Here is a 26,903-nt window from a genome sequence, read left to right as displayed (position 1 = left end):
ATAGAAAGCCGCATCCGCTGCTTGTTAAATCTACCCCTTTGTATGTTCCAATACTAATTCTCTTATTGGAGCTACTAATAATGGGGTTGCTTACATTTTTTAATTTGTTTTTAGCAGATAATGATTTCTGAACAGATTACAAGTGGAGGGTTAATTTATTGGGTGCACACAAACAGGCAAATTTGGTTATTGCTGCCGCAAGCTAGCAATTAGTTCTCAAGAAAATTAACCAGAGATCAGATCTCTGGTTAATTTTCTAAATGTGCCCCAAATGCCCCCAAAATAGAGGCAATATAGCAATAAGAAGTTTTAAAGGGACATTTAACACCTGATGAAAATTGCTAAAACCTACTTTATCTTATTAATAAAATTCAAATAATCACTGCTGTCTATTTTATCTGTTCCTCTTACCCCAAACTGTTGACGAAGATTGTTTTGAAGTACAGTGTTGATCTAGTGCTTGATTCTACTATGTAAGCTGCCATATTGTAACGTACCTTACAGGTGCACAGCAGTCACATGCTTATGATACAGTCACATGACACACACAGCATATTATTTGTTACACCTGTTTGCAGTGTGTGAGCTGCAGTGTCTGAAGATACTTATTAATTTGTCACTCACAGTATTAATGTATTAGCTTTCCCCATCTATTTATATATACACACATATTATGCAGCACAATTGAAATAAAATGCTTTATAAGCACTGTTTTTGTTTTTAACTCCCCCACAGTTTTACTCTTGCCCACAAGTTTTATGCTCTAGTCTAAGCAAAAGCCGTTTGCAGTTTTCAGGCACAGTTGTCGTAAATGATTTTTTAAGCTCTGTGAGGGAGAGAGGGAGGGGGAGAGGGTGGCTCTCAGACACGCTGGAACTGGATATACTTTGTGGCCGTGCAGAAGATTTCTGCTTCTCATGAACTCTCCTGCTTATGTAAAGCTCTTGTACCAGCTAACTGATCAGCTAGTAATGATCATCTGTTTTATTTACCAGTGTGATCTGCTCTTGTCACACCCTCTGATGATCACAGACAGAGTTCTGCTCTAGTGACTGTGGGGGGTAGTTATCAAGCCGTCAACCTCAAATACGCTGGAATTCTGCAGCGTATTTGTGGCGAGGCTGATTCGCCTTAGTTATCAAAGGCTAGAGACCGGCAAAAGTAGAATTTTGTGACGTAAGCTTCGATCCGCCGGGCAAAGTCCGACACAGATCGATTCTTACGTCACTACAGATGTTCCGCACACAAGTGTGGCACAATCTGACTACTTTTGCTAGTTATCAAAAAACTAGCAGGTACGCTCGGCACTTTTCCGGCGGATCCCATAGGAAATCAATGGGAGTCTGACCATAGCGAAAGTTCATGTTCGCTGCTGCAAGACATGCCATTGATTCCTATGGAAAATGTGTACATCTAACACCCTAACATGTACCCCGAGTCTAAACACCCCTAATCTGCCCCCCCTACACCGCTGCAACGAAATAAATGTATTACCCCCTAAACCGCCGCTCCCGGAGCCCACCGCAAGCTATAATAAATATGTTAACCCCTAAACCGCCGCCCCCGGTCCCCGCCGCAACTATAATATATGTATTAACCCCTAAACCGCCACTCCCAGACCCGCCGCCACCTACATGATACCTATTAACCCCTACCCTGCCCCCCCTATACCGTCGCCCTCTATAATAAAGTTATTAACCCCTATCCTGCTGATCCCGGACCTCGCCGCAACTAAATAAATAGTTTAACCCCTAAACCGCCGCTCCCAGACCCACCGCCACCTACATGATACATATTAACCCCTATCCTGCCCCCCCTATACCGTCGCCACCTAAAATAAATTTATTAACCCCTATCCTGCCCCCCTTACACCGCCGCCACTGTAATAAAATTATTAACCCCTAAACCTAAGTCTAACCCTAACCCTAACACCCCCCTAACTTAAATATTAATTAAATAAATCTAAATAATATTTATCTTATTAAATAAATTAATCCTATTTAAAACTAAATATTTACCTTTAAAATAAACCCTAATATAGCTACAATATAACTAATAATTATATTGTAGCTATCTTCGGATTTATTATTATTTTACAGGCAACTTTCAATTTATTTTAACTAGGTACAATAGCTATTAAATAGTTATTAACCCTACCCTATTCTAAATTAAAAAGTTCAAAGCTCTTTTACCTTACCAGCCTTTAAAAGGGCCTTTTGCGGGGCATGCCCCAAAGAATTCAGCTCTTTTGCCTGTAAAAGAAAAATACAACCCCCCCCCAACATTAAAACCCACCACCCACATACCCCTACTCTAACCCAAACCCCCCTTAAATAAACCTAACACTACCCCCCTGAAGATCATCCTACCTTGAGTCGTCTTCACTCAGCCGAGCCACCAATGGAACCGAAGAGGAGATCCGGAGCGGAAGAAGTCATCATCCAAGGGGCGCTGAAGAAATCTTCAATCCGATGAAGTCATCTTCCAAGTGGCGCTGAAGAAATCTTCCATCTGATGAAGTCATCTTCCAAGCGCCGTCTTCAATCTTCATCCATCCGGAGCGGATTTTTCCTACCTTAATTACGATTGGCTGATAGAATCCTATCAGCCAATCGGAACTGAAGGGACGCCATCTTGGATGACGTCCCTTAAAGCAATATCCATTCGTCGGTAGTCATCGGGAAGAAGAGGATGGCTCCGCGTCGGCTCGTTTGAAGATGGCTCCACTCCGCTCCGCTCCGGATGGATGAAGATTGAAGACACCGCTTGGAAGATGACTTCATCGGACTGAAGATTTCTTCAGCGCCGCTTGGAAGATGACTTCATCGGCTGGAAGATTTCTTCAGCGCCGCTTGGAAGATGACTTCATCGGATGGAAGATTTCTTCAGCGCCCCTTGGATGATGACTTCTTCCGCTCCGGATCTCCTCTTCGGTTCCATTGGTGGCTCGGCTGAGTGAAGACGACTCAAGGTAGGATGATCTTCAGGGGGGTAGTGTTAGGTTTATTTAAGGGGGGTTTGTGTTAGAGTAGGGGTATGTGGGTGGTGGGTTTTAATGTTGGGGGGGTTGTATTTTTCTTTTACAGGCAAAAGAGCTGAATTCTTTGGGGCATGCCCCGCAAAAGGCCTTTTTAAGGGCTGGTAAGGTAAAAGAGCTTTGAACTTTTTAATTTAGAATAGGGTAGGGAATTTTTTATTTTGGGGGGGTTTGTAATTTACTAGGGGGCTTAGATTAGGTGTAAGTAGCTTAAAATTGTTGTAATATTTTTTAAATGTTTGTAACTTTTTATTTTTATTTTTTGTAACTTAGCTTTTTTTATTTTTTGTAATTTAGTTAGTTTATTTAATTGTATTTAATTGTAGTTATTTGTAGTTAATTTATTTAATTAATTTAATGATAGTGTAGTGTTAGGTTTAATTGTAACTTAGGTTAAGATTTATTTTACAGGTAATTTGGTATTTCTTTTAGCTAGGTAGTTATTAAATAGTTAATAACTATTTAATAACTATTCTAACTATCTAAAATAAATACCAAGTTACCTGTAAAATAAATATAAATCCTAAAATAGCTACAATGTAATTATTAATTACATTGTAGCTATCTTAGGGTTTATTTTACAGGTAAGTATTTATTTTTAAATATAAATAATTTATTAAATTATAGTGTAGTGTTAGGTGTAATTGTAAATTAGGTTAGTTTTTATTTTACAGGTAAATTTCTCTTTATTTTAACTAGGTAGCTATTAAATAGTTAATAACTATTTAATAGCTATTGTACCTAGTTAAAATAAATTGAAAGTTGCCTGTAAAATAAAAATAAATCCGAAGATAGCTACAATATAATTATTATTTATATTGTAGCTATATTAGGGTTTATTTTAAAGGTAAGCATTTAGTTTTAAATAGGATTAATTTATTTAAATACTATTTAGATTTATTTAATTAATATTTAAGTTAGGGGGGTGTTAGGGTTAGGGTTAGACTTAGGTTTAGGGGTTAATAATTTTATTACAGTGGCGACGGTGTAAGGGGGGCAGGATAGGGGTTAATAAATTTATTATAGGTGGCGACGGTCTAAACTATTCATTTAGTTGCGGCGAGGTCCGGGATCAGCAGGATAGGGGTTAATAACTTTATTATAGAAGGCGGCGGTATGGGGGGGGGGCAGGATAGGGGTTACTAGGTATAATGTAGGTGGCGGCGGGGTCCGGGAGCGGCGGTTTAGGGGTTAATACATTTATAAGAGTTGCGGCGGGGTCTAGGAGCAGCGGTTTAGGGGTTAATACATTTATAAGAGTTGCGGCGGGGTCTAGGAGCGGTGGTTTAGGGGTTAGTAACTTTATTTAGTTGCGGGGGGCTCCGGAGGCGCCGGTATAGGGGGTAGAACAGTGTCGTTTAGTGTGGGTGCATAGTGACAGGCTAGCAATAAAGCTGGGAAAAAGCCAAAGAGCAGCGAGATCGGATGAGTGATAACTCTCACAGTCCGCTGCTCATCGCCCCGTACTTGGTGCGCAGCTTTTTGACAGATTTATTGATAACTTAGGCGAAATTTTGCAGGTCCGCGGCGGCGATGGTAGGCGAGCTTAGGCAGGCGTATTGGGCCGGCGAAGGCAGGTAAGTTGACACGTTGATAACTAGGCCTCTGTGTCTTGGCAGAGGTTGTGACAGGAGCAGATCACACTGGTAAATAAAACAGTCTATCATTACTAACTGATCAGTTAGCTGGTACAAGTGCTCATGAGAAGCAGAAGTCTTCTGCAGCTTGTCTAAGAGCCTCCCTCTCCATCACGGAGCTTACAAATGATTTACGACAATAGTGCCTGAAAACTGCACACGGCTTTTGCTTAGAGCATAAAACTTGTGGGCAGTAAGAGTAAAACTATGGGGGCGTTAAAAACATAAACAGTGCTTATAAAGCATTTTATTTCAATTGTGCTGCATAATGTGTGTGAATATAAATAGATGGGGAAAGCTAATTCATTTATACTGTGACAAATAAATATGTATCTTCAGAGATTGCAGCTCACATGCTGCAGACAGATGGATTCTCTAAGTAACATGCTGTGCGTGTCATGTCACTGCATTATGAGCATGTGACTACTGTGACCCTGAAACATGCGTTACAATATGGCAGCTTACACAGGAAATCAAGAATTGGATCAACACTGTACTTCAAAACAATCTCCTTCAACAGTTTGGGGTAAGAGGAACAGATAAAATAGACAGCAGTGATTATTTTATTTTTATTAATAAGAAAACGTAAGTTTTAGGGATTATTAGAAGACAGGTGTTAAGTGTCCTTTAAGGGGTTAAAGATCGGCGGGAGTCAGTGGGGTGTTAGAAAAAAGTGCCTTTACATTGCAGTCTATTGGAACTGTGTGTTCCCAGTAAATATACAGCAGTTGAATTGCACACATCAGAAACGGCACAGAACCTTAGCGAAGTGAAGGGGGTAAGTTGCGCATCGATGCCAGCAAATTTAAATATATATGCATATGCTGTTTTGTAATTTCAGGAGTCTGATGACGGGCATCACAGCCCGAAAACGTTTACTCAAATGGGATTAAAATAAAGCACAATTTTCTTGATACACGGCGAGTGCCTCTGTTCACTTGAACCACTAATGCATATATATATATATTTATTTATGTGTTAATATGTATAAATACACATATTAACACATAAATATATATGTATATATTCATATACATATATATTTAAATTTGCTGACATCGATGTGCTACTTACCCCCTTCACTGCGCTTAGGTTCTGTGCCGTTTCTGATGGCATCAGAATGAGGCTCTCATTGGAGCCTATGGAAGCGCACTCTTGTGCATATGCGTGCACTGATATTACTCAGTTGAACACAAATATCGTTTTAGCGTAAGCGATATTTTGCGCTCAACTCATAATCTGGACCAATGTCAGTCTGTTTTTCCAGTAAACCCCAACCAAAAATTATCCCTAAAGCTTAAAATTTGTATCTCCCGGAAATGACACAAAATCATAATTTTTGATTAGTTCATCTTGTGATATCAATTAACAAATAATGTACATGATTAAAGACAAACAAACTGGTTTAGCAATTTCATCACAGGTTGATTTTAACAGCGTAGTGACGCTAATAGGGGATGTGTGCAATTCACCTGCTGTACTCAAAAAACAGTGGACTTTTTTGTCTTTGTTTGCCCTCTTTTTGTGTCTTATTTACAGTGACCGGTCACGTATTTATATGCTTTTAAATACTATTTTATGCTTATGCTGTTGTTGTATTTTAGAGATATCCTAGGTTGGTACCATATTAAAATTCTTATATTTTAAACAGGTTATTTGCGAATAGACATTATTTTTACTTTTAAATTGAATAGATCCGATCTATGATAGGCAGTATCTAAAATAATCCATTTGTCCCCTCCTTGCTTCCCAGCGCTTTATTACTATCTTTTGTCTCTTTGTCTCAAAAACATGTCTGTCTCTTTAAGGGATTTGAACATGAACATTATGGGTGCAGGGGGTATGTGTTTGTTAGGTTATTGATTTTGCTCATTTTTTTTTGTGTAAAAGTGTTTTTGTATTTGTTTACTTTATTGAGCAGGCAGTCTTTGTAGCTGTTTGGTGAACGTGCTTGCTAACGTCATCCAATATGGTTTTGGCAATCGCAGTGAGCTCTGCGCATATGTAAAACAAGTGTTAAATTCAAAAAACATTTTGGAGTACCCATTAATAATTCAAAATGTTATGTCTGGGGCAGTGTTTCCTTTTAAGGCCAATTTTGCTAGCAACCCAGCAATGAAACAGTTAATTAGTGAACCACAACCTGCAAACGCAGACTGCAAAATATGGTTATCTTATTAATTGTTTCAATGCTGGGCCGCTCACAGAACCTTAGAGGGAACACTGATCTGGGGTATATATAAGTCCATATATGTTTTAGCTGTGAATTCAATAAGTGATAAATGTCTCAGTAAGGGCCTGATATTCAAAAGCTCTCCGCTCAGGTGAGATGATCTAAGACATCTCGTCACCATGGAGTGGTCCCTAAAAAATGCTAGGAATACAAATTTTAATTTGAAAGATATTTATCTCACTCTGCAGGGTTAATGATGTGAAATAGAGACACCTACATTACAATATAAAGTCTAAAAAAATCCCATAAATGTTTCATGATTTCTCAGGCCCTAAGTGTGACGTTAAAGGAAAAGTCTGCTTTTTTATTTTTTAAAAAGATAGATAACACCTTTACTACTCCAGCTTTGCACAGCCAACATTTATATTAATATAATTTATAACCTCTAAATATCTGTCTGTTTCTAAGCCCCTGCAGACCACCTCTTATCTCATTTTATTAGCTTTTCACAGTCAGACAGTGCTAGTTCATGTGTGAATATAGATAACATTGTGCTCACTCCCATGGAGATATGCACGAGTCAGCACTGATTATCTAAAATGCAAGTTTGTAAAAAAAACCCCACTAAAATAAAGGGGGGTTCTGCAGAAGCTTACATACAAGGTAATCATAGAGGTAGAAAGTAAATTTATATAACAGTGTTGGTTATGCAAAACTGGGGAATGGGTAATAAAGGGATTATCTATTTTTTAAACAATAATAAAAATCAAGTAGACTATCTCTTTAAGTGTTTAGCATTTGGATTATGATCAGAACAAACAGGACTGGTAAATGTTAAATAAAGGACTTAGTTTTCAACAAACCACAGCTGTAAAAGGTGCAGCTGATAAACGATGAAAAATGGATGATAGTGATTGCATTGACAGTGAAAAGGGCTTTTCTGCACCCATTAACAAGCCAATTGTGATCAACACCAATATTTTAAATGAGCAAAACAGATAATGGGAACAGCACACTCACAGGTACAAGTGCACGAACGACCTCAGGACGCTGCCCAGTCCTGAAACGTGTAGAAACACAAAGCAGGGTCTTCAGCACTTAAAAAAGTTTTAATGACACAGAGTCATAGTGACGTTTGGGGGTCACAGCTTCTTATTCATGCTTGGTAGTTTACAGTGGCCTAACTCACATTTAAATACCCTTATCTTGGCGCCTTCATCACACTAATTGGGAGATGGGCTCCCTCTAGTGGCCAGTTGCCAACATACACCTATACCAAATTTACATATACAAAAAAAAACAATATATTATAGAAAACAGGTGATAAGCACCTACTAAATAATCAGTTAAAAAAGCTTATATGTAACTTCAAAACATGTTAGGATTTTGCTAGAATAACAGACTAAATTTCTTAGAAGAGATTAAATACAATCTAATTTGATCCCTATTAAAACATTAGAAGAAACAAGACAAATCATAATCTCTATTAAGCCCTTTAGGTGTCAGTGTTTCCAGTTTGTGCACCCACCACATCTCCTTCTGCTTTAAAAGACGCTCCCTATATTTAAAATGAGGGACTGGACTGTGGGTCTTCCATGAACATTGGCTTCTTGATCAGATAGGTGTAAGGATCATTTTTTTTCTTGAGTTTTCTCCCAATGCAGTTCACAGTAGAAATAAAAAGATATATTTTTAATAGTCATGGTTACTTTCTAGTAATTAATGAACTAATACATGAATGTCCATTCCTTGGCATCTGAGATGCACTAAAATCACTTTTTACCAAGCATGATTGTTGAAAAAATACACTATTTAAATAACAATGTACATAGCAGCTGAATATATTGAGCAGATGACTGTTACTGATGATACAGTAATGGCTGCTCACAGAAATTACCCAGCTTTAAGCCTGGTATCACTGTATTAGTGGATTAAAGGTTAGAATAGAGTAAACATGTGGAAGAGGAAGCTGTCAAAATCATATGTGATACTGCATATTGGGCCAAATTCCAAGTTTTGAGGTACGACAATACCGCTGAAAAATTGGCCTTTGCGCGCAAATGACAGGTCTCCTGTATTCGCATCAATACGGCTATACCGCTAGCGTTTTAGCCTATACCACAACTTTCCATTCCGCACTCAAAAAATGGCTTTTGAGTGTGGAATATTCAGCTCACCCATATTGTAGATTAGAGCTGCAACAACTAATCGGCATAATCGATAATAATCGATTATGAAAATAGTTGTCAACGAATCTCATAATCGATTAGTTGGTTTGCAATTAGTTGATCTGTGCACAGCACCAGTCGCTTTACACCAATAAGCTCCTGCACATGGTATTGTGTTTAATGGTTATGCCCTAAGCCTAAAGGATGTCTACAGACATTTTACTTTTCACTTTTTCAGGACACTATAAGTATCTTTTTAAGTTTACAACTACTGTCTTATGTGCAAACCAGAATTAAAATAAGAGTCATAATTTGGATCGTTTATATAAAGTCAGGTGATTTGGGACTGTGCTTTGCATGATATAGTGCCGAGCTTGTTATTTACACCTAGCCCTAGATTGATGGCATTTGTTATATGAATTGATAGCTTGCAATTGCTGATATATGTACTCTATAGATAAATGTGTAAGGATGTGTCCTGTTACTGATATAGTCATTAGCCCTTTTGCATTTTCTATTTTTTTTTTATTAATTGGAATATGTACCAAATTCAACATCTGTAAGTATATATCTGTTATTTTAAGAGTGCACTAGATATTTCCCCTCCTAACCTTATAGATGGTTATTTATCACTGCATTCAGATAGATATTCAAGATATTTTTATGTTAAAATGAAGTCCAGGCTTACTTTGTTGAGAGGCCCCTTGCATTGGTGGAGAACTAACAAAGATAAATAGCCCAACTTGGTGAAATTGGCAAAACCCTACTTATGCATCTCAGGCACCTCAACACAATCTGAGCGCCTCTTCTCTGCTGCAGGCAAAATAGTTTGCAAAAAAGAGAGCCGGCCTCAGCCAGGAACATGTGGTCATGTTGACATTTTTGCATTTCAATGCAAAGTTTCTGAAAGAGTGAAAAACAGAATGTTCTAAACAGTGATAGTTTATATCTTATTAGTTCTACCTTTTTTCAAACAGTTTTGGTATTGTTTTACTTAATTATAAAAATGTGTTCTGCTGCTTAAAAAATTGGACCAACAGTTATGTTAATGTAAAGTTTTAGTGGAAGTTTATATTTGTAACACTCAGTATTTGGATTTTATTTTAAATATAGGAAAAAAAATATTTATTTATTTTTTATCCGATTAGTCGATTAATCGAAAAAATAATCGGCCGATTAATCGATTATGAAAATAATCGTTAGTTGCAGCCCTATTATAGATTGTGCTGTCCGGCTATTCCGCTAGCGTTATAGCTTATACCATTCCACAATCAGAGACCAGTAGTTATGGATTTTTCTAAACAAAAATGTTTCACAAAACTCATAACAAAAGTTACAAAGTACACTAACACCCATAAACTACACTATTAACCCCTAAACCACCATCTCCCTGCATTGCAAATACTTTATTAAACTTATTAACCGTAATCCGCCGGTCGCCCACCCACCCACCCACATAGTCAATACTAAAATAACCCCTAAACCACCGACCTCCATATCACCAAAACTAAATAAACCTATTAACCCCTAAACCACCGACCCCCACATCGAAACAATTATAATAAACCTATTAACCCCTAAACCGCCACCCCCCCACATCGCAACTACTATAATAAACCTTTTATTCCCTAAAACGCCGGCCCCCCATATCGTAACTACTATAATAAACCTATTAAACCATAAACTGTCAGCCCCCCACATTGCAAATACTAAACTAAACCTATAAACCCCTAAACTGCCAGCCCCCACATCGTGACACACTAAATTAAACTATTAACCCCTAAACCTAACACCCCCTAACTTTAAATTAAAGTTACAATATACTACCTTAAAATAAATAAAAACTTACCTGTGAAATAAAAAAAAAACTAAGCTTAAACTATAAATTAACCTAAAATTACTATTTTAAAAAACTAAAATAAACGAATAATAAAAATCCTAAATTACAAAATTAAAAAATCCTAACACTACAAAAAATTTAAAAAATCTAACATTACAAAAAAACACTAAAATTACGAAAAATAAAAAAAATCTAAGATTACAAAAAACAATAAACGAAATGATCAAAAATAATAAAAATTAAACCTAATCTAATACCCCTATTAAAACAAAAAAGCCTCCCCTAAATAAAAACACTCCCTAATATAACAATAAACTACCAATAACCCTAAAAAAAAAACTAACTCTAACCCCAAAAAATGTACTCACAGTTCCTGAAGTCCGGACATCCATCTTCATCCAGGCGGCGACAAGTCTTCATCCAGGCGGCGACATCTTCATCCATCGCAGGGGCATCTTCTATCTTCATCTTGGTGGCGCGGAGCTGTGGCCACACGGATCTGAGCAGGACCGGCAGCAACGACTACATCCAGCATGGAGCCTCCTCTTCATGCGATCTCTGCCGCACATTGAAGATTGAATGCAAGGTACCCATTTTATGTTTGGTTTACCTTGCATTTCTATTGACTGAAATATTTAAATCAGCCAATAGGGTGAGAGCTGCTTAACTCTACTCCCCCCCCCTCTAACTCTATATAAGTTTCTAATTTTTATATCACTGTTGGCAGCACCACTATCTCCCCATCACCCCAAGTCCGCTGCCTTGGAGTCACACTTGATTCAAAATCATTCCCCTCATCTAATTGCATCTACGCAATATCTCCAAAATTCATCCGTTTCTGAGCGCTGAAACAGCTAATTCACTCCCTGGTAATTTCCCGACTTGACTACTGCAATAACCTACTAACTGGCCTCCCTCTCTCCCACCTCTTTCCCCTTCAATCCATCCTAAATGCATCTGCCAGGCTAATCCACCTCTCTCAATGCTCTATTTCTGCTTCACCTCTCTGTCAGTCCCTTCACTGGCTCCCCATTCACATCAGAGTTAAATTCAAAATTCTCACCCTGACCTACAAAGCCCTCACCAATGCTGCCCCACCCTACCTGTCCTTACTCATCAACAAATATACCCCAGCCCGCCCCCTAAGATCCAACAATGACCTGCTCCTTGCATCCTCTATTATTACCTCCTCCCATGCATGTACAGGACTTCTCTCGTGTGGCACCAACCCTCTGGAACGCACTTCTTCAAACTGTCAGACTTTCACCTAACCTCTCCTCCTTTAAACATTCCCTAAAGACCTTTTTGTTCTGGGAAGCTTATCCCCCGACTCAGTAACAAATTAATTTCAGTTACTTAACAGTTGTCCTCATCTATCTCCTCACTAATATCATTCTCACCTTTGCAGTCTCCACCTCCTGTGTCTCATCCTCCTACCCATCTAGATTGCAAGTTCCCACGGGAACAGGGACCTCAATTCCCCCTGTATTTGTCTGTAAAATTTTGTCTTTCATTGTATTGTTTCTCCATTGTACTTTTATCTTTGTACCTATGGGCAGCGCTGCAGAACCTGTTGGAGCTTTATAAATAAAGAATAATAATAATAATAAATCCTATTGGCTGTTCAAATCAGCCAATAGGATTTAAGCAGCTCTCATCCTATTGGCTGATTTGAAAATGTCAGCCAATAGGAATGCAAGGTAACTCAATTATAAAAGGGTTACCTTGCATTCAATCTAAAGTGTGCGGCGGAGATCGCATGAAGAGGAACCTCCTCGCCGCTGAGGACCACCGCTCCAGATCCACGCATCGGGGAAGACAGCTCCATACCTCCAGGAAGAAGATTGAAGGTGGTCCCACGTTGGATGCAGATGGAGCGGACTGGAAGAAGACCGTTCCTGCTGGACTTCCGGAAATGTGAGTACCTATTTTGGGGTTAGACTTAAGGTTTTTTTTATTTTTTTGGGGTGTTTTTTTTTTAGATTAGGTATTTTTTATTTTAATGGGCAGCAAAAGAGCTGATTGCCCTTTTAAGGGCAATGCCCATACAAATGCCCCATTTAGGGGGAATGGGTAGCTTAGGTTTTTTTATAGTTATTTTTTTTTATTTTGGGGGTTGGTTGGATGGGGGGTTTACTGTTAGGGTGTACTTTGTAAAAAATTTTAGGTTAAAGAGCCTATTGCTTCAGGGCAATGCCCTACAAAAGGCCCTTTTAAGGGCTATTAGTAGTCTATTGTTAGATTAGGGGGGTTATTTTGGGGTGGAATTTTTGTTTTTATAGGGGAATTAGATTAGGTTTAATTTTTATTATTTTGGAAAATGTTGTTTATTATTTTTTGTAACTTTTTTATTTTTTAGTTTCCGCAAATGCAGGTGTTTTTTTTAACACTTTCTCTTCAATGATGTCTATGGGGGAAAACATGCACGAGCACGTGAAGTCAGGCCTTGGCTTTTGTGCGATATGGATCTTAACGCACCATACCGCACAAAAAAAGAAGGTTTTTCTGTAACTTGTAATGGCAGTGCTATGGAAAGTGCGGTACTGCTAAATTTTTTGCGTTATTTACACACCGGGTTTAGCGAACAACCTGTAATCTTGGTGACTGTTAAGTAAAGTTAGAGTTTTTTTCAGTAATGAATGAAGTGCATTGTTGGTAGCTATGTGCATGGCAAAAAAAATCGGTTTGGATCGATTCAGATTTTTTTTTAATTTCGGTTCGGATCGATTCGAATTCGGAAAAATTTGAATCAATTTGGTTCGGATTCGTTTCGGATTCATTCGGATTCAAATGAATTTGTCTGGATTCGGTTCGATTCGATTCGGAATTTCGGTAAGTGTTAGGTGGGATGTGCTGTGTATTAGACTAGTATTATGTACTGTATATTAGGTGTAACCCATAGCAGAGTGATATAACCTAATATACTGTACAATACTAGTGTAATCCATGGCCATCCAAATCTACCGAATAAATCCGAACTAATTCGGATTTATTTGGTAAATTCTGCACTATTTTAATTCGGAAATCTGAATCGATCCGAATCCTGAATTTTACAAATTTGGCCGAATTTCCGAATCGATCCGAAACGAATCGCACATGTCTAATTGTTGGTAAAGGACTGCAAGGTTTAAAATACTGCACCCAAAATTGTAGCACCAGTGTAGTCCTGAATACAAAATACCACAAAGAAAAAAATAACTGAAATTTATATAAAGCAGGTACAAGTCAAACTGATGGAGATAATTGTTAATTACTCTTTGTATCTGATGGATACCTGTTGTGCTTCCATTTGCCACAATAATTTCATCAATATAAAACCAGTTCTTTGTGTTGTCTGGCAGAAGGTTAATCTGATCTACAAACACGGGCGAGTTACTGTGAATGTCTTCAAGTGCACCAGAGCCATTTACACAGTCCCACAGATCAGTGCAGACAAATTTCCAGCTGAAAAAACAGTAAATGAAATGTTTTAGTAATAGAAAGGGACAGAGAATGTGTTTGCATATAGTGGCACCTGAGTCTCCTATACTTTACATGACAACAGCAGAATAATAAAATAAAAAATCTAGTTTGGAGAAATGGCATCTATAAATCTCATGTAGTAAATCTCAGGTAGTAAATCTCATGTAGTAAATCTCATATAGTAAATCTCATATAGTAAATCTCATGTAGTAAATCTCAGGTAGTAAATCTCAGGTAGTAAATCTCATGTAGTAAATCTCATGTAGTAAATCTCAGGTAGTAAATCTCATGTAGTAAATCTCAGGTAGTAAATCTCATGTAGTAAATCTCATGTAGTAAATCTCATGTAGTAAATCTCATGTAGTAAATCTCAGGTAGTAAATCTCATGTAGTAAATCTCATGTAGTAAATCTCAGGTAGTAAATCTCATGTAGTAAATCTCAGGTAGTAAATCTCATGTAGTAAATCTCAGGTAGTAAATCTCAGGTAGTAAATCTCATGTAGTAAATCTCAGGTAGTAAATCTCAGGTAGTAAATCTCATGTAGTAAATCTCAGGTAGTAAATCTCATGTAGTAAATCTCAGGTAGTAAATCTCATGTAGTAAATCTCATGTAGTAAATCTCAGGTAGTAAATCTCAGGTAGTAAATCTCAGGTAGTAAATCTCATGTAGTAAATCTCAGGTAGTAAATCTCAGGTAGTAAATCTCAGGTAGTAAATCTCATGTAGTAAATCTCAGGTAGTAAATCTCATGTAGTAAATCTCAGGTAGACTGAACAATACAATATTCAATATTTTTGTGCACAATTTAGATTGGGTCAGATGGGGACTAATAAAAGGGTCATAATAGTCAAAAAAGACATACTCTTATTAATTAGAACATGTCAATTTAAGACTAGCGACCTTGCACTACTCTTTGTTTTAAATGGTGATAATCCAATCAGTAGCGCTAGTCTACCAACTCAGAAGTGGATCAAATCAGCAGTGGTTTCCAGCAGTTCTCTGTGGGTCTCCAGCACTATTACTTTGTGTGTAACCCGTTTGCTGGGATTTAGATCATATGATTTTTGGCTTTTTTGGCCGTTTAATGTTCTGAAAAGTGCCCTAACATTGTTTCAAATGCTTCCAACTCTGTATGAGATTACTGTATAGAAACAGACACTCGTATGTAGACAGGAAAAGAAAGCGAGGTATTAAAGGAATGGTCTAGTCAAAATTAAACTTTCATGATTCAAATAGAGCATTCAATTTTAAGCAACTTTCTAATTTACTCCTATTAAAAAATTTTCTTCATTCTCTTGTTACCTTTATTTGAAAAAGCATGAATGTAAGCATAGGAGCCGCCACATTTTTGGTTCAGCACCTGGGTAGTGCTTGCTGATTGGTATCTAAATGTAGCCACCAATCAGTAAGCGGTACCCAGGTGCTGAATCAAAAATGGGCTGGCTCCTGAGCTTACATTCAAATCAACATAGCAAGAGAACGAAAAAAAAATTATTAATAGGAATAAATCTGAATCATGAAAGTTTCATTTTGATTAGACTATTCCTTTAACACAGGTGGCATATAGAGGCAGGAGAATGGAAAGTAATGAAATTAAGATGAGAGCAGGTGACAACACTGGAGAGAGAAACTCATTAAACAAATTGAGTTTGCAGCTAGAAATATTTCTCAGCTATTATTTAAATACTAAAAGTAAGGAAATAATTCACGGGATAAACAATGAAGTAATTATAATAGTGATGAAATTCATGATCTAACCAGCAGATTTTTTTTTTTAAATGTGTCATAATGGAATAAATTGTTAAAGGGGCAGTAAATACCTTGAGATTTAGATAAAGGGGCATATATACGGACCTTGATGCCCCTTGTTTCTGGCAAACCTTCAGGCTTGCCGGAAACAGAAGTTATGAAGCAGCGGTCTAAAGACCCCTGCTCAATAACCTGTCCACCTGCTCTGAGGCCACAGACAGAAATCAACCCGATCGAATACGATTGGGTTGATTGACACGCCTGCTAGTGGCCGATTGGCTGCGAATCTGCATGGGGCGGCATTGCACCAGCAGTTCACAAGAACTGCTGGTGCAATGATTAATGCCGACAGCGTATGTTGTCGGCATTTATCCATGTGTGGCAGACATGATATGCTACTTCGTATCATGTCCGCTCGCACATTGATAAATATGCCCAAAAGTGTTTAGTTAAGCATAGTAAAATACTTTCATTATTTATGTTGCCTCCTTTTCATGTGGTGAAACATTAAAGGGACAGTCAAGTCCAAAAAAACTTTCATGATTCAGATAGGGCATGTAATTTTAAACAACTTTCCAATTTACTTTTATCACCAATTTTGCTTTGGACTCTTGGTATTCTTAGTTGAAAGCTAAACCTAGGAGGTTCATATGCTAATTTCTTAGACCTTGAAGGCCGCCTCTAATCTAAATGCATTTTGATAGTTTTTCACCACTAGAGGGCATTAGTTCATGTGTTTATTATAGATAACATTGAGCTCATGCACGTGAATTTACCATGGAGACAGCTCTGATTGGCTAAACTGCAAGTCTGTCGAACTGAAATAAGGGGGCAGTCTGCTGAGGCTTAGATACAAGGTATAATTACACGTGTATAATTATAACTGTGTTGGTTATGCAAATCTGGGGAATTAGTAATTAAGGGATTATCTATCTTTTTAAACAACAAAAATTCTGGTGTTGATTGTCCCTTTAATCAAATAAGCATTCATAATGGATATAGGAGTTGATTAAAATCTATCAGTGATTTTCTCCCGTAAACACTTTTTTGCTTTTCGACCGAATTGGTAGGCGAGTTTCTCACGTGGTGACAATGCTAAATTGCTTTGTTGTTTAAAAAACCTTTGCTGCTGCAAACAAATTGTCAACAGAAAAGCTTCCAAAAAGGATATTTCGTGTGATAATTACCGCTTTTCAAAATAGAAACTGGGAGGTCTCCCTAAACTGACACATACAATAGCCCATTCATAACCTCTTAAAGTAATGGTAATATTTCCCCTTTGTATAAACAGATCTGTAATGTTAGTGTTATTTTAAATAGAGTTTAATTCATCAGGTGTGATGAAGATACGCTATCACTTACTTTTAATGTAGCGTTGAAATTCAAATACCTTGCGCTCCAGGCACCCACTTCAAAAGTTTTTTGTTTTTTTAAACCTAAGGGTTTGAATTGTCCTTCAATCTGTGCTCTGACCATATAGTACTCAAACAATTTTTTTTTAGCTATAGCGCCAATTAAAGAACAATTCAAACCGTTAGCTCACGCAAAAAAATTACTTTTGAAGTGGACAGCCGGTGCGTGAGATATTTGAATTTTAGCAATAGATTAAAAAGTATGTTAAAGCGCATCTTCATTTCAAATGAAATGATGAATTAATAGGACAGTCTACTTGAAAATGTTTATTGTTTACAAAGTTAGATAATCCCTTTATTACCCATTCCCCAGTTTTGCATAACTAACACGGTTATATTAATATAGTTTTTACTTCTGTGATTACCTTGTATATAAGCCTCTGTAGACTGCCTCCTTATCTCAGTTCTTTTGACAGACTTGAATTTTAGACAAACAGTGCTGACTCATAAATAATTTCATGGGAGTGAGCACAGTGTTATCTATATGACACACATGGAAGTAGCACTGTGGTTCTCAATGGCTTAGAAATCAGTTCATAAGCCTACCTAGGTTTAGCTTTCAACTAAGAATACCAAGAGAACAAAGCAAATTTGATGATAAAAGTAAATTGGAAATTTGTTTTACTGATCTGTTTATACAAAGGGAAAAGTTTACCATCACTTTAAAGGGACAGTCAACACCAGAATATTTGTTGTTTAAAAAGAAAGATAATCCCTTTATTACCCATTCCCCAGTTTTGCATAATCAACACTGTTATAGAAAATTTAATCATTAATTAAAAGGTCAAAATGCATTCAGATAGGAGGTAGTCGTCAAGGTCTAAGAAGTTAGCATATGAACCTCCCAGGTTTAGCTTTGAACTAAGAATACCAAGAGAACAAATCAAAATTGGTGATAAAAGTAAATTGGAAACATTCCCTGTTTAAATCATGAAAGTTTTTTTTGGACTTGACTGTCCCTTTAATGTTACAGGAAAGTTCTATTCCAGTAGCCCCTTTGTATACTCTGCTAGGAAAATACCCATCTGCATGTGTGAGCTTAACCTGTTATCATCACAATATATCCTCACACTCCATAAGAATGTCATATGTATATGGGCATCGCGGGCATCACCTGATGAATACTGATCATAATTAGCATCTTTCTAATTGCCTGGATATGCCTAGCTCCAATTTATTCAGTGTGGATAAATTGAACAATGCACAACAGAGCAACACTTTCCAATATAATAGTGTACTCATCATTTACATTTAATAATCATTTTTTAAATATGGTACTTTATCCTTAAACATTTAGGCCTAGATTTAGAGTTTGGCGGTAGCCGTCAAAACCAGCTTTAGAGGCTCCTAACGCTGGTTTTAGGCTACCGCCGGTATTTGGAGTCAGTCAGGAAAGGGTCTAACGCTCACTTTCCAGCCGCGACTTTTCCATACCACAGATCCCCTTACGTCAATTGCGTATTCTATCTTTTAAATGGGATCTTTCTAACTCCGGTATTTAGAGTCGTGGCTGAAGTGAGCGTTAGAAATCTAACTCCAGCCGCAGAAAAAAGTCAGTAGTTAAGAGCTTTCTGGGCTAACGCCGGTTTATAAAGCTCTTAACTACTGTGCTCTAAAGTACACTAACACCCATAAACTACCTATGTACCCCTAAACCGAGGTCCCCCCACATCGCCGCCACTCTATTAATTTTTTTTAACCCCTAATCTGCCGACCGCCACCTACGTTATACTTATGTACCCCTAATCTGCTGCCCCTAACACCGCCGACCCCTATATTATATTTATTAACCCCTAATCTGCCCCCCACAACGTCGCCGCCAGCTACCTACAATAATTAACCCCTAATCTGCCGACCGCAAAGCGCAGCCACCTACATTATATCTATGTACCCCTAATCTGCTGCCCCTAACACCGCCGACCCCTATATTATATTTATTAACCCCTAATCTGCCGAGCGGATCTCACCGCTACTATAATAAAGTTATTAACCCCTAATCCGCCTCACTCCCGCCTCAATAACCCTATAATAAATAGTATTAACCCCTAATCTGCCCTCCCTAACATCGCCGACACCTAACTTCAATTATTAACCCCTAATCTGCCGACCTAATCTCGCCGCTACTGTAATAAATGTATTAACCCCTAAAGCTAAGTCTAACCCTAACACTAACACCCCCCTAAATTAAATATAATTTACAGGGAGTGCAGAATTATTAGGCAAGTTGTATTTTTGAGGATTAATTTTATTATTGAACAACAACCATGTTCTCAATGAACCCAAAAAACTCATTAATATCAAAGCTGAATAGTTTTGGAAGTAGTTTTTAGTTTGTTTTTAGTTATAGCTATTTTTGGGGGATATCTGTGTGTGCAGGTGACTATTACTGTGCATAATTATTAGGCAACTTAACAAAAAACAAATATATACCCATTTCAATTATTTATTTTTACCAGTGAAAGCAATATAACATCTCAACATTCACAAATATACATTTCTGACATTCAAAAACAAAACAAAAACAAATCAGTGACCAATATAGCCACCTTTCTTTGCAAGGACACTCAAAAGCCTGCCATCCATGGATTCTGTCAGTGTTTTGATCTGTTCACCATCAACATTGCGTGCAGCAGCAACCACAGCCTCCCAGACACTGTTCAGAGAGGTGTACTGTTTTCCCTCCTTGTAAATCTCACATTTGATGATGGACCACAGGTTCTCAATGGGGTTCAGATCAGGTGAACAAGGAGGCCATGTCATTAGATTTTCTTCTTTTATACCCTTTCTTGTCAGCCACGCTGTGGAGTACTTGGACGCGTGTGATGGAGCATTGTCCTGCATGAAAATCATGTTTTTCTTGAAGGATGCAGACTTCTTCCTGTACCACTGCTTGAAGAAGGTGTCTTCCAGAAACTGGCAGTAGGACTGGGAGTTGAGCTTGACTCCATCCTCAACCCGAAAAGGCCCCACAAGCTCATCTTTGATGATACCAGCCCAAACCAGTACTCCACCTCCACCTTGCTGGCGTCTGAGTCGGACTGGAGCTCTCTGCCCTTTACCAATCCAGCTACGGGCCCATCCATCTGGCCCATCAAGACTCACTCTCATTTCATCAGTCCATAAAACCTTAGAAAAATCAGTCTTGAGATATTTCTTGGCCCAGTCTTGACGTTTCAGCTTGTGTGTCTTGTTCAGTGGTGGTCGTCTTTCAGCCTTTCTTACCTTGGCCATGTCTCTGAGTATTGCACATCTTGTGCTTTTGGGCACTCCAGTGATGTTGCAGCTCTGAAATATGGCCAAACTGGTGGCAAGTGGCATCTTGGCAGCTGCACGCTTGACTTTTCTCAGTTCATGGGCAGTTATTTTGCGCCTTGGTTTTTCCACACGCTTCTTGCGACCCTGTTGACTATTTTGAATGAAACGCTTGATTGTTCGAAGATCACGCTTCAGAAGCTGCATCCCTCTGCAAGATATCTCACTATTTTTGACTTTTCTGAGCCTGTCAAGTCCTTCTTTTGACCCATTTTGCCAAAGGAAAGGAAGTTGCCTAATAATTATGCACACCTGATATAGGGTGTTGATGTCATTAGACCACACCCCTTCTCATTACAGAGATGCACATCACCTAATATGCTTAATTGGTAGTAGGCTTTCGAGCCTATACAGCTTGGAGTAAGACAACATGCACAAAGCGGATGATGTGGTCAAAATACTAATTTGCCTAATAATTCTGCACTCCCTGTAAATCTAACGAAATAAATTAACTCTTATTAAATAAATTATTCCTATTTAAAGCTAAATACTTACCTGTAAAATAAACCCTAATATAGCTACAATATAAATTATAATTATATTATAGCTATTTTAGGATTTATATTTATTTTACAGGTAACTTTGTATTTATTTTAACTAGGTACAATAGCTATTAAATAGTTAAGAACTATTTAATAGCTAAAATAGTTAAAATAATTACAAATTTACCTGTAAAATAAATCCTAACCTACGTTACAATTAAACCTAACACTACACTATCAATAAATAAATTAAATAAAATACCTAAAATTACCTACAATTAAACCTAACACTACACTATCAATAAATGAATTAAATACAATACCTACAAATAACTACAATTAAATAAACTAACTAAAGTACAAAAAATAAAAAAGAACTAAGTTACAAAAAATAAAAAAATATTTACAAACATTAGAAAAATATTACAACAATTTTAAACTAATTACACCTACTCTAAGCCCCCTAATAAAATAACAAAGCCCCCAAAATAAAAAAATGCAATACCCTATTCTAAATTAAAAAAGTTCAAAGCTCTTTTACCTTACCAGCCCTGAACAGGGCCCTTTGCGGGGCATGCCCCAAGAAATTCAGCTCTTTTGCCTGTAAAAAAACACATACAATACCCCCTTCCCAACATTACAACCCACCACCCACATACCCCTAATCTAACCCAAACCCCCCTTAAATAAACCTAACACTAAGCCCCTGAAGATCTTCCTACCTTATCTTCACCTCACCGGGTATCACCGATCGGTCCTGGCTCCAAAATCTTCATCCAACCCAAGCAGGGGCTGGCGATCCATAATCCTGCAGCTGAAGAGGTCCAGAAGAGGCTCCAAAGTCTTCATCCTATCCGGGAAGAAGAGGCGATCCAGACCGGCAACCATCTTGATCCAAGCGGCATCTTCTATCTTCATCCGATGAGGAACGGCTCCATCGTGAAGACCTCCAGCGCGGACCAATCTTCTTCTGACGACGTCCAACTGAAGAATGACGATTCCTTTAAGGGACGTCATCCAAGATGGCGTCCCTTCAATTCTGATTGGCTGATAGAATTCTATCAGCCAATCGGAATTAAGGTAGGAAAATTCTGATTGGCTGATGGAATCAGCCAATCAGAATCAAGTTCAATCCGATTGGCTGATCCGATCAGCCAATCAGATTGATCTCGCATTCTATTGGCTGTTCCGATAGAATCCTATCAGCCAATCGGAATTCAAGGGACGCCATCTTGGATGACATCCCTTAAAGGAACCGTCATTCTTCAGTTGGACGTCGTCGGAAGAAGATTGGTCCGCGCTGGAGGTCTTCACGATGGAGCCGTTCCTCATCGGATGAAGATAGAAGATGCCGCTTGGATCAAGATGGTTGCTGGTCTGGATCGCCTCTTCTTCCCGGATAGGATGAAGACTTTGGAGCCTCTTCTGGACCTCTTCAGCCGCAGGATTATGGATCGCCAGCCCCCGCTTGGGTTGGATGAAGATTTTGGAGCCAGGACCGATCGGTGATACCCGGTGAGGTGAAGATAAGGTAGGAAGATCTTCAGGGGCTTAGTGTTAGGTTTATTTAAGGGGGGTTTGGGTTAGATTAGGGGTATGTGGGTGGTGGGTTGTAATGTTGGGGTGGAGGGTATTGTATGTGTTTTTTTACAGGCAAAAGAGCTGAATTTATTGGGGCATGCCCCGCAAAGGGCCCTGTTCAGGGCTGGTAAGGTAAAAGAGCTTTGAACTTTTTTAATTTAGAATAGGGTAGGGCATTTTTTTATTTTGGGGGGCTTTGTTATTTTATTAGGGGGCTTAGAGTAGGTGTAATTAGTTTAAAATTGTTGTAATATTTTTCTAATGTTTGTAAATATTTTTTTATTTTTTGTAACTTAGTTCTTTTTTATTTTTTGTACTTTAGTTAGTTTATTTAATTGTAGTTATTTGTAGGTATTGTATTTAATTCATTTATTGATAGTGTAGTGTTAGGTTTAATTGTAGGTAATTGTAGGTATTTTATTTAATATATTTATTGATAGTGTAGTGTTAGGTTTAATTGTAACTTAGGTTAGGATTTATTTTACAGGTAAATTTGTAATTATTTTAACTATTTTAGCTATTAAATAGTTCTTAACTATTTAATAGCTATTGTACCTAGTTAAAATAAATACAAAGTTACCTGTAAAATAAATATAAATCCTAAAATAGCTATAATATAATTATAATTTATATTGTAGCTATATTAGGGTTTATTTTACAGGTAAGTATTTAGCTTTAAATAGGAATAATTTATTTAATAAGAGTTAATTTATTTCGTTAGATTTAAATTATATTTAATTTAGGGGGGTGTTAGTGTTAGGGTTAGACTTAGCTTTAGGGGTTAATACATTTATTAGAATAGCGGTGAGCTCCAGTCGGCAGATTAGGGGTTAATGTTTGAAGTTAGGTGTCGGCGATGTTAGGGAGGGCAGATTAGGGGTTAATACTATTTATTATAGGGTTATTGAGGCGGGAGTGAGGCGGATTAGGGGTTAATAACTTTATTATAATAGCGGTGCGGTCCGCTGGGCAGATTAGGGGTTAATAAGTGTAGGCAGGTGGAGGCGACGTTGTGGGGGGCAGATTAGGGGTTAATAAATATAATATAGGGGTCGGCGGTGTTAGGGGCAGCAGATTAGGGGTACATAGGGATAATGTAAGTAGCGGTGGTTTACAGAGCGGCAGATTAGGGTTTAAAAAAAATATGCAGGGGTCAGCGATAGCGGGGGCGGCAGAATAGGGGTTAATAAGTGTAAGGTTAGGGGTGTTTAGAGTCGGGGTACATGTTAGGGTGTTAGGTGCAGATGTAGGAAGTGTTTCCCCATAGCAAACAATGGGGCTGTGTTAGGAGCTGAACGCGGCTTTTTTGCAGGTGTTAGGTTTTTTTTCAGCTCAAACAGCCCCATTGTTTTCTATGGGGGAATCGTGCACGAGCACGTTTTTGAAGCTGGCCGCGTCCGTAAGCACCGCTGGTATCGAGAGTTGCAGTGGCGGTAAATATGCTATATGCTCCCTTTTTGGAGCCTAACGCAGCCATTCTGTGAACTCTCAATACCAGCGGTATTTAAAAGGTGCGGGCAGAAAAAAGCACGCGTAGCTAATGCACCCCTTTGGCCGCAGAACTCTAAATCTAGGCGTTAGAAAATTATATAACTATAATGTTTTTATAGGATTTACTTGTATTAGAAATATAGTACAGTGATCACTGCGTTTTTCTTTACACATTGAGGGGTCAATCACAATTATTTAGAAAAATCAAATGATTAATCTACAATAATCCTCCTAAACTTTAATGGTGTTTTTCTGTTGATAATCATTAGATACCTTTTGTATAAATGATGAGAGTACAAAATCCAAACTCATTTAAAATAAAAAAAGATAATTATAAAATAGTCAATGAAATGCAATATATTTCTGAAACATGTACCTTTCTGGGCTGCTTGTATTGTATTTCCACTGGCAGGTATGGTTTTTACTCACTGTGAAACTAAAATTATTTTTATACGAAAATGAGACAATCATAGAGTCTTCCATATATCCTTTATATGCAAAACAAACCTGTAGGAAAGAAAGTAGATTTATTGATTAGTTTTATTACTTTATGAAAAAATGTACAAAACTCTCTATGACTGTATTTTACAGTTTTGTTTTCATTTGTCATTATTATATCATATCTAAGATTATACATGGTAATTTACAGCTTATTTTTTGTCTGATCTTAGCTATATATTGTCTTTCTCCCCCTATATCTACATACAGACATTATTTTAAGATGGAAAGGCTATTTTTAAATAAACATAATTCAGAACCGAATCTGTTTCACATCCAGGAATATTAAAAACTTCATCTTAGGAAATTGTGTAAATGTTCTATAATGAAAGGTATCTCTAACCAAAGCTATAAAATGGGTGGACAAGATTAAAAACTCTTCTGCTATTTAAATATGCTAGTCAATACTGCTTTATATTTAAAAAAAAAAAATAAAGCATATTTTTGCAATACTTTTTGTATTAATGTGTTCAATATTTAGGCTTTCAAAAAGCAAATTTTATTGTTCAGTCCATTCATTCAAGTATCCACACAGATAGCACTAAATCAATCTGTTAGAAAAAAACAAATCTTGAATTATACTTTCTTGAATTTCCTTTTTTTTTGGGGGGGGGAGGTTATAAGCAACTTATCTGTTTTAGAGGGTCTGTAATTAATTTAAGAGGTGGCTCAGGTATAATAAAAGACTTGATATAGTGTAACAATTTTATGAAAATAAAAGTACATTCACATATCACCAATACCTCTCTGTGATACAAAGAAACAGGTCTGGAAGTACTGATACTGGTAACAACTATTTCTATTGAACCCCAAAGAGGTTATGGTTTATTCTGACCTTGAAAGTGGCAGGCTGGCTATAACATAATTGATAAGCATACACTAGTAATCAGAGATTGAGGGCTCTTACAGCCAGCAGTGCATAGAAAGGTAGTGGAAATGGTTCTGCAAATACTCCACTGAAAAGACCGGCAGGTACATGAGCAGTAGTGTCCAGAAGGTAATAAGAGAAGTAGAGACCAACTGGTGCTCATACAGCAATAGTCAACAGAAACACAGATGTTAGGCTCATCAGGTACAGAAGTGGTCAGCAGGAACATAAGTTATATTGAGGAATTTAGTAAACAATGTTCAGCAAAATATATTGGCCATTAGGATACACAGGTATTAGTGATCAGCAAGTTACTCAAGAAATAGGAATATAGGTAGCCATGATCAACAGGAACACAGACAGTTGTGTCTATCAAGCACACAGGTAGTAATTCCCAGCACAAGCTCAATAAGAGACAATAATGAACAGCAGGATTGAATAATGATGGTCAGCATAATGCAAAATATTTTTCCATTACTAGTGAGTTCCAAAAAATCAATTATACACCCATTTGACTATAAAACATCCTAATGAAGTAAATGAGATGCATTTTGTGCACATCGGTAGGAAGATATAAGAAACCATTTAAAGCAATAAGAAAGAATTATTATTGAACATACTTACATGAGTGTACATGTTCAATCTGTACCTAGATTGTAACTTAGACACCTTTAGAATATAGTTTGGATTTAAGATGCTGACTCGTCCGCAGTATGGTTCAGACCAGCTAGCTCTTCTTCCATCTGTGCCAATTTCACTTGCGTCTGATGGGTAAAATATTGCGCATGACTAAGGTTGCTAAGCAATTTACAATTTACATTTTATTGCAATTGTAAAATGTTTTCTGTTGAATTGAGTTATGGATTTTGTAGATTTATTGACTTTCACTTGTACTTGTATATCACATGTAACTTTTATTTCAGCTTTCTTTGTCTCAGATTAATCTATTATTTTGTTCTGCAAACCAAAAGCTGGATCATAAGCTTACTACACCTGATAGCCACAGGGTAACTTTATATAGCCTTAATTATTCTGTAAATTTATTAGCCAATGGTTGCATAGTGTCAACTCCCACGCTAGTCACAAGTGTAGTGGTGAGATGTTTAGAATTGTGCACTTAGGGTATTTTGGGGTGGTCTGGAAGTCGGATAAGCACTTAGGGTTAAACTGTTCAGGATGGGTTTAGGACAG

At 37.5% G+C, this 26,903-nt stretch overlaps 1 protein-coding gene across 1 annotated transcript in view; it reads right to left on the bottom strand.

Moving 5' to 3' along the window:
• PKHD1 (PKHD1 ciliary IPT domain containing fibrocystin/polyductin) overlaps nt 1-26,903 on the bottom strand; it is a 1,710,134-nt gene that overhangs the window by 1,380,622 nt on the left and 302,609 nt on the right. The window contains exons 20-22 of the mRNA XM_053709557.1: nt 26,337-26,476; nt 24,723-24,853; nt 14,130-14,299 (exon numbers count right to left, since the gene is read on the bottom strand). Coding sequence (XP_053565532.1) covers nt 14,130-14,299; nt 24,723-24,853; nt 26,337-26,476 — 441 coding nt within the window. The remainder of the gene's footprint in view (nt 1-14,129; nt 14,300-24,722; nt 24,854-26,336; nt 26,477-26,903) is intronic.

The sequence above is a fragment of the Bombina bombina genome, chromosome 4, assembly GCF_027579735.1.
Source record: "Bombina bombina isolate aBomBom1 chromosome 4, aBomBom1.pri, whole genome shotgun sequence".
Taxonomy (NCBI): domain Eukaryota; kingdom Metazoa; phylum Chordata; class Amphibia; order Anura; family Bombinatoridae; genus Bombina; species Bombina bombina.
This window is presented reverse-complemented; position numbering and strand designations above follow the sequence as displayed.